The 9,275-nt window shown below is 34.5% G+C and overlaps 1 protein-coding gene across 1 annotated transcript; it reads left to right on the top strand.

Annotated features, from left to right (window-relative positions):
• The first annotated feature begins 420 nt into the window (after positions 1–420).
• LOC110803623 (cytochrome P450 77A4) lies at positions 421–4,295 on the top strand. The gene is made up of 2 exons (XM_022009148.2): positions 421–1,835; positions 3,347–4,295. The coding sequence occupies exons 1-2, from the start codon at positions 846–848 to the stop codon at positions 3,881–3,883; spliced, it is 1,527 nt and encodes a 508-aa protein (XP_021864840.2). The 5' UTR covers positions 421–845; the 3' UTR covers positions 3,884–4,295.
• The last annotated feature ends 4,980 nt before the right edge of the window (positions 4,296–9,275 follow it).

Below are 9,275 nucleotides of genomic sequence, written 5' to 3' on the forward strand. Positions count from 1 at the left end.
TTACGGGAATCATCAAACAAAGTTATTGTATTTTTTATTTTGTAGGAACTTAACAATACACAATTGCTTTTAAGGAGGAAATATTAGTTTTCTCATAAACACTTTTACTCCATAATTGTTATTTTGCTATTAGTTCTACATTATATTTGCAAAATTGTTCCTAGCTAGTTTTCCGTGGTACCGTTTAATTATAACATATTTACATTAGCAAACGCGAAAAATATAAAGTGTAACTATTAAATCGAAAGGGAGTATTTACGTATTTAAACACAGTAGGTTCACATACAACTGTTTTTTTTTTTTTTTGGCAGTTCACATACAACTGTTGTAAAGTGTTCAACTAATTGGTTGGCTAGTATATGATGTATATCCATGCATGCTTTCTCAATATCACAATATAAATTAAAGCCCTTCTCATTACCATCTACAACACACTACACTAAGCTAGTTCATTGTCATTGTCCTTTTTCCACCCTAAAAAAGCATGATCCTCATTATTCTCCTCCTTGCAATAATAATCTTTGTCGCACTATTTATTCGACAATGGTTCACCACCGTTAAAGGTCGGAAAAACCTTCCCCCGAGCTACTTTTTATGAATTATATCGTAAAAAAAATATAGTTGCGTAAAGTATTCAATTTAATGGTAGTTTTTTTTTTTTTTTTTTTTTTTTTGACATTGGAAATTTAATGGTAGTTGGGTAGTAGTGTAGTACGTACATGCAAATTTATACATGCTCCCTCAATAGCGCTATAAATTAAACCGGGCCACCTCATTACCCATCTACGACGTACTACACTAAGCTATAGCCCATTGTCATTTTCATTTTTTCCACACTAAAAAGAATGATGCTCTTACTCCTCCTAGCAATAATCTTTTTCCCACTACTTTTTCGACGATGGCTCACCACCGTCAAGGGCCCGAAGAACCTTCCCCCGGGCCCTCCAGGGTGGCCTATTGGCGGAAACCTCTTTCAATTTATCCTCCAACGTCAACCTTTCACATACCTTCTCCGAGATCTACGAAAGATATACGGGCCCATCTTCACTATGCAGATGGGTCAGAAGACATTTGTCATCCTCACGGACGCAAAAATCATCCATGAGGCCCTTGTTCAACGGGGATCAATCTTCGCGAGCCGGCCCGACGAGTCCCCGACCCGGTTGATTTTCAGCTTCAACAAGTGTGGCATCAACTCGGCGAAGTATGGCCCGCTATGGCGTACCCTACGAAAGAACCTTGCCACCGAGATGGTGGGCTCGGCACGGGTGAAGCAATGCGCGTGGGTGAGGAAGTGGGCCCTAGAGAACCATATGGGCCGGCTAAAAGAGTCCGCCCAAGAAAAAGGCTACGTGGAGGTGATTAGCCAATGTAGGCTTACTATATGCAGCATACTAATATGTCTTTGCTTTGGAGCCAAGTTATCTGAAGAGTGGGTAAAAAACATTGATAGTGTGCTTAAGGAAGTACTACTCATGACTATCCCAAAGCTTCCAGATTTCCTACCCGCTCTGGCCCCGTTGGTTGCCCGGGGGCAGCTGAGGCGGGCCACAGCGCTAAGGAGAAAGCAGATGGACATCCTCGGCCCGCTTGTGCAGGCCCGTAAGGTTTTTGTTGAGAGCGGTGAGAACCCAAAAAGTAGCTCACTTGATATGGAGAGCCCGATTGGGGCGGCCTATGTGGACTCTCTCTTTAGCCTTGAACTACCAGGAAGGCCCGACGGGCTTTGTGAGGAAGCGTTGGTGACTTTGTGCTCGGAGCTGATCAATGGTGGAACTGACACTAGCGCCACCATAATTGAGTGGGCCCTCCTCCACCTTGTGTTAGACCAAGAGGTAAGAAATCTTAATCAACACATACTAATATACTATTCTAAACTTCCTAACTAGTATTTTAAAAATGTGTTTCAGAAAATTGTACGTCTTAATCGGTTAATTATGCCACAATTCCTAAAATACATAATTAATTAAATATGGAATATATATATCATGAGTAATAACTAACTTTTAGCATGTACGATGCATGAGTTTTCCATTAATTTAAAAAATGATCACATTTGTCTATGTAATAAAGGAGAAGACGGATAGAAAATGAAAATGGAGGATGAGCATAGAGTTTTGATGCAAATTGTTCCATTGAAATTGAAGTGTCAAACTATTAAAAAAAAAAAAGGAATGAAAATACATGATGATGTAACAATAAAAGTAAAAAATAGGGGGAGGGTGGAAGTGGGTCGATTTTTAATTTAACGAAATAAATAGATATAATGTCTTTTAGGTGCTCAGCCAATTAATGTAGAGCTGTATATGTATGTGGAAATAAATGTCTAGCTTGTGAACTATTGTTCATACTTAACCACTACTCGCATCATACACGCAATATGCGTGGGAGTACACATCAACTCTTATTAAATCAACATTAAAAGTACTTAAATTTTAATTAAGTAAGACTGCATAATGATCGAGATGAAGTATTTTAGGTGAACCTCAAATTAATACGAATAAGGCTTAAATATATAGATAACTAATATATGATATTCGGTCGGTTCGGTTAGTGGTACTTTGGGTTAGTTACCTGCATATTTAGTTTGGGGTTTTTTCCTATCCCTAGTTACAAATGTTTATGTAATAAAGGATATCATAGACGAATTAAAAACAAAGAAAGTTGAAGACAACCACAAAGACGAGTATATGGAGTTTTGAGGTCAAATTGTTCGATTGAAATTGAAATATGAAACTAATAAAAGAATAAATGACAAGACGTGATGGTTTGATAATATAAATAATAAAAGAAAGGAAAAGGCATATTTATTTTTTATTAAACGGGAAAAATAGAAATACATGAAAGGGGACACGTGTCATCATAATATGCTAACTTTTCTTGTCTGAAAATAAATAGTATGGATATAAATGTTGGAAGATTATATTTTGAGTTTCATTGTGCTTATTTCTTGAATTTACTTCAACGGTCAACTCAATATATATATAAACAATTTACTATAATACTAATTCCGTTTCAAAATAATCTTTACCCTTTTCATTTTAGTCTGTTTCATTACGTCCTTTACACCTTACTTCATTCCGCTTTTTGGACATGAAAATTTACTACCTTATTCTTAATTATTACCCACAATATTTATGATTTTTCACTTACTTTCTCTTACTTTATTCATTTTATTCTTACAACTTATATTTTTTCACATTTCTCTTACTTTATTCATATTTTATTACTGTATATTTAACTAAATTTTCTACTTTTGTCTTACTATTTGTGTAAGTAGTAACCAAATATTTTTATGAAACGGACTTAGTATATGTTTCATTTCCCACTATATATATACTTGCAGGCTCAACAGAGATTATACAAAGAAATAGTGGAAGTGGTAGGGGAGAATGGAGTTGTTAACGAGGATGACCTAGAGCAGATGCCTTTCCTCAACGCCATCATCAAGGAGACGACGCGGCGACATCCACCCGGCCACCTTCTTCTCTCTCATGCCGCGACGGAGGACACTGTCCTAGGCGGCTACAACATCCCAAAAGATGCAAATATCGAAATTTACACGCCATGGGTTACCCAAGACCCGGCTCTATGGACCGACCCGGAGGAGTTCCGGCCCGAAAGGTTCTTACCCGGGGGAGAAGGGTATGAGGTGGACTGGACGGGTAATCGGGGGGTTCGGATGATTCCTTTTGGAGCGGGAAGGCGGATCTGCCCAGCTTGGAGTTTGGGTACGTTGCATGTGGGTTTTTTGCTTGCTAGGATGGTACATGCTTTTCGTTGGGTTCCTATTCCGGGTAGCCCGCCGGACCCGACTGAAAAATTTTCATTTACTATGCTGATGAAAAACCCTCTCAAGGCCATCATATTACCTAGGAGTTAAAATGGGCCGCCCATCCAAAAAAAAATTAGCGTGTACGTTAGTCGTATTTCCGATATTCGTTACATTAGAATGAACTCTTACAGTAGGTCATGTCTATTATGATAGATTCTAATCTAATGTAACCCCTTCAATACTGTTGTTACAATATCTTATATTTAGGTGAAAATTATACGCTCGTTACAATATAGTCATTTTATGGAATGAATAAGTGGAGTACGTGTTACAGTATTGTCGTTATAATAAACCTTTAAATGTACTTCGTATTAGCTAGTGTGGATAAGTTGTCAGGTGGATGCTCTTGTCAGATTATGCCCTAGTTGCACCTAAAACTTGTCCACAAGTAGATAATGTAATTTGTATAGCATTTACCTTTAATTCGTATGAATACTGTAGAAAGTCCATTGTTGTTGAATATCTTGATTAATTATCGCGATCCTAGAGAATGTTAATTAGGATAGTAGAATATATTAAGATGATTATATGATTATATAATTATCGCGATCCTAGAGAATATGATTATGAAGTCAATAGAGTATAAGAAATGCCCTATTCCATCCCGTTTAAACACGTTTGAGCTAATCTCAAACATTAGATGTTGAGTTTTCCCATCAACGTGAACTGGTCCCAGTTTTCCCTTTATCGATTACCTTTTATTTTCCAACATCCAAACATTGAAACCCCAGTGGAAATGTCGAACCCTCGGCACAAAAGCTCGATACTGCTCCATCACTCCATGCATGGCCTTCATGGCGAGGTTGAAGACCGATTGAATTGTCCCAATTTGACCCGAAGCCATCCTGTAATTTCTTGAATTCCAAATTGACCAAAGTTTGCGTACAAAAGTAGACAACTTGTCTCCCAAACTGCCACCCGATCGAGCTTTAAAAAAGTCATACTACCTTCGTTTCATTAATATCTTTACGGCTACTATTTGTACAAATATTAAGACAAAATTAGAAAATATGGATAAAGTAAGAGAAATGTGTAAAAAGGTGGGTGTGTGTAAAAAAAAGAAAAAGAATAAAGTAAGATGAAGTGAGTGGAAAATTGTAATGTGGAGTAAGAAGGGTAAGTTAGTAGATTTTTATGTCAAGAAAATAGAATAAAGAAAAACGTAAATAATAGTATGAAACAGACTAAAACGAAAAGTGTAAAGATTATTTTAATACGGGGTTAGTATATAATAGAGAAACTAATCACAAGTTAATATATTCTCTTTAAAAATTTGAATGGGTTCCAATTTCCAAATGATCCACCCATCCGTACATGTTGCGCAAGAGGATCTTGTGATCGGCATGTGTTGCGAATGACATCAATATGTATTTTCGTTTTTAATGAAGAGGGTGGAGAGGCCTACAAAACGACGAAACAGGCATAAGACAAGCATTAAAATATACGCCATTTTTCAAAAATATATGCCATTTTTCAAAACAGATGTCATTTTTCAAAAAAATTGATTTTGTCCTTTAGTGTTCGTCTTTAATCTATTTTATCGTTTTGTTATATAATACACTTCCTCCTTTAACGATTTGACTTACTATTAAAAAGAAAATAATAAGACAAACCGGGAGGAATGAACACATGCAATAAGGAAAAAAATTGACGGGGAGAATAGTTAAAAATCAAAGTGACAATTCGAACAAAATGCAAAGTGATGTTCCGTACATTTATTCGCTAGGGTATATGACAAATTAGTACTTCAAAGTGTAATTTATCATGATGAGCCCTAATCGACAACTCTATCTATGTATGATGCAGCTTAGTCTATGTTTGACATAATTAACTGAAACAAAACTGAAATTGATAAGTTAGCTGAAACTGAAAAGGTTGTAGTTGAAATTGATAAGGTGCTGAAATTAATAAGGTATTTGATCAGATGAGATATTTGGTAGAATTAATGATTTAAGGAGCTGATATTCACGAGTATAAAACAATTGTCTTAAATAAAAAAAATAAGATAAAATTCATGAAAGATTAAGGACCTTAAATTGAAACGTTACTAATCAAATAACGTCTCAATTTAAGTCAATTTCAAAACCTTATAATCTACTTACTCTGTTTCTTTTTGTTTTTTTACATTTTCCTTTTTACTGTTTCAAAATGTTCTTTAGATTTCCTTTTATATTAACACATACTATCAAAATTTGTGTCAAATGATTATTTTAGCCAATTAAATCATTGAATCATTTAATCTCTCACGCTTGAAAGTGGTTATACAAAATGTCTAGAGAGAGAGAAACCCAAACCCATGGATAACGGTTCAAAGAAGAAAACAAAAACCTAGCCTACCCCACCCTACAGCCTACAGAACTTGCTACGTAGATTTCCTTCCTCCATTGATAAGCAAGGATTCAATCTTCAATATCTTCAAAGCATATGGCCCCATAACCAACATTGTCATACCTTTTCACCTCAGAGCCAACCGCAACCACCGTTGTGCTTTTGTCCATTTCCGTTCACCCACATCCATGGCTGCTGCAATTTCCGGCGAGAATGGCAGAGTCTTTAATGGATTCCATATGAAGGAGTTTTAATCATTTAATCTCTCACATTTTTTTATTGGGACATTAAATTTTTCTCATTTTTCCAATATTGGAATTTTGATAAAAGTGAAAACATTATAAATAAACGTAATTATCCTTATTTAAATTAAACAAAAATAGAGGAGTTTCAATGCACATTAATTAGTTGTTAATAAACGTGCAAAAGGTAAACGTAAAGAAAAAAAGAAACGGATGGAGTATTTAAATTTTTTGACAAAGCACTTTAATAATTAGAGGTGACTTATAATTTTCAGCACCTTATCATTTAAGACGTCCGAAATGACGTGCCAAATAGAGCCTTAATCTATCGATCATGATGAGTCTTAGGCTGTGTTTGGTAAACGATTTCAGTCACCTTAAATGATTAGGTGCTATTAGTATAAGTCACCTTAAATGATTATGAGTGTTTGGTAGGGAGCTGAAATAGAATTTAAGGTGGGTTAATTGACTGAAATCCAAACGTTATTCAAAGTAACGTTTGTAGATCAGGAGCTGAAATTTATTTTCCTTCAAACAAAAACCCAGGAAAATTGATTAATCAAACAAAAACAAAAAACCAGAATTGATACTAGGAACCTATATTACACGAAATTAAGGTTGCAAATTCGATATGTCAAAATCATAGAATTTAATCGAAACAAATTAAAAGTTTAAATAAACCATTGAATCTTGAATCTACAATTTTTTTTTCTTCCAGGAGTGAAGTAGAAGAAGACAAGAAGAAAATAGAAGGATGTGGGACTTGATTTTTTATGTTCATATTATTGTACGGGTATACATTCTTTTAATTACAATAAAATAAATAAAATTAGGAGTTAATTAATTTGTGTATTTTATTTGTAAGTTGTAAATATTTATGACACATAAATATTTAGATGTGGTATACCGGTATTATATAGAATATCAATTAAAAAATTACTTAAACTTTCAGGTACTTATAAAACTAGTTTTACCAAACACTTGATGTAAATTGGTATCTTATCATTTCAGGATCTTATTAATTTCAGGTGCTAGATTATCAATTTCAGCTCAATTTCAGCTAATGTTACCAAACAGAGCCTTAATCATCTATCTACCAAAATGTTAGAGATAATTATTTCAACTTCTAGTCTTGTAGCTGAAAGTGTACGTGGCTTGAATGAATTCAACCTTGTTTAATTTACTCCTAATCATGTGCTATGAACTTACTGAGGAAAATTCAAACAGATTAGAACATATACGTATAACCTATCCTATATACAAACCTTTATTCTTTGTCTCTCTGCCCCGTCTATATTTTATACGGAGTACTCCGTAAGTTAATTGTACGCTTGTAATACCCTATGAGACGTTTTCTTCTTTAAATGTGATAACTTATTTAATAACATAAAATGATTGATTGGTCTTAATTGGAGTGCAAAGCTAGAATCGAACCCTGGTCAAGGGGGCGAAAGAGGAGAGTTATCAGCTTCAAATCCTCTAGTGTCCATACTAGCTAGAGAAATACGTAGTGTCCATTGCTTGGGAGCAGGGGCGGATTTAGGGGGGTACAAGGGGTATCGTTGCCCCCCATTCTCTAGATCCGCGAAAAAATATATAACAGTAATAGGTATTTTGCATATATTTGAAATTCCCTATTGGGTATCACATAAATGAGTTTGTCTCAGTTGGTTGAGTATTTAGCCTCATTATGTTAGAGCAAAGTGATACAGGGTTCGAGTCTTGGTAATTCTTATTTTTCATCACTTTTTCCCATTTATTTAGCTCCTTAATGTTTTACTTTCTCATTGTTTAGCGCTTAATAGTTTTTTCACCGTTTAAGTATTTATTGATTTTAGTCTTTCCTTTTTTCAAATCTTTAATGATTCTAGCTATATCATTTATGAGTTTCTTTTTCACTCATTTAATTTCAATTACATAGATATATTACTTTTTGTGAATTTTACTTTTATACCTAGCTAAAATTAGTTGCATGGGTTATATAATTTTTTTTAAAATAAAATTTGTGAACACAATGCTTGATGTCATATACATAGTGAAGAATAATATTTTCAATTCTATTGAAATTTAATATGATTTCAATTTCATTAATGGTTTTTATTTACACAGTTCACAACTCCTTTATTTCTCTAATTGTTCTATTGTTTATCGAATATACTAAAAGACTAGTAAATCGTTGATAATATAAATGAAATAAACGGTGGGTTTAGATTTTAATTATTTGGACTAAAATATTACAACGAATGTAATTTTGACCCCTTTTTTAATATCGAAAGTAGACCCTTTTTTGGATCATTTTTATAGCGGAATTGGACCCGATTTTTTTTTTCCCCCGGTTGGTAGACTATAAGAAATTCATTCGTACCCCCATTTCTCAAATCCTAGATCCGCCACTGCTTGGGAGTCTTTGATGAGTAAATTAAATTAAACCAAAAAAATTCCAGCAGGAAATATGCAAGATTGCAAGCACTGATCGATTATATTTGAATAGATTAATTGGTGTGTTAACTACCTAATCGCACTGCAACGATGCTACGTTTATTATTTTGCATGCAACAGCATTGATTAGTTTGGTGTACGTGTTTGGTTATAAATTGCACTGCAACATTTCTACAATTGTTATTGCATGCAACAGCAATACAGCATGCATTTACTTGTTTGGTGTGTTTTGGTGATCAATTGTATAACTAATGTTGTGTCAAGCCCGCGTGCCTTGGGTCTATCTTTCTATCTAGGCTCTATGTCACTAGTAATATGCCGATTTTTGCTCATCGATCTGTACCTAAACCTAGATCTGAATGAAGATGAACCGACCTCTACAAATTATGTAGAATATATACTCTTCTAGTTCCTAACAAAAAAGTAAGTGA

Source organism: Spinacia oleracea, chromosome 1, assembly GCF_020520425.1.
Source record: "Spinacia oleracea cultivar Varoflay chromosome 1, BTI_SOV_V1, whole genome shotgun sequence".
Lineage (NCBI taxonomy): Eukaryota > Viridiplantae > Streptophyta > Magnoliopsida > Caryophyllales > Amaranthaceae > Spinacia > Spinacia oleracea.

Excerpts from the sequence above, each read along its gene's own strand:
- LOC110803623 (XM_022009148.2), top strand. The coding sequence starts at position 846 with ATGATGCTCTTACTCCTCCTAGCAATAATCTTTTTCCCACTACTTTTT. Across the intron at positions 1,836-3,346 it reads ACCTTGTGTTAGACCAAGAG|GCTCAACAGAGATTATACAA; the intron begins GTAAGAAATCTT and ends ATATACTTGCAG.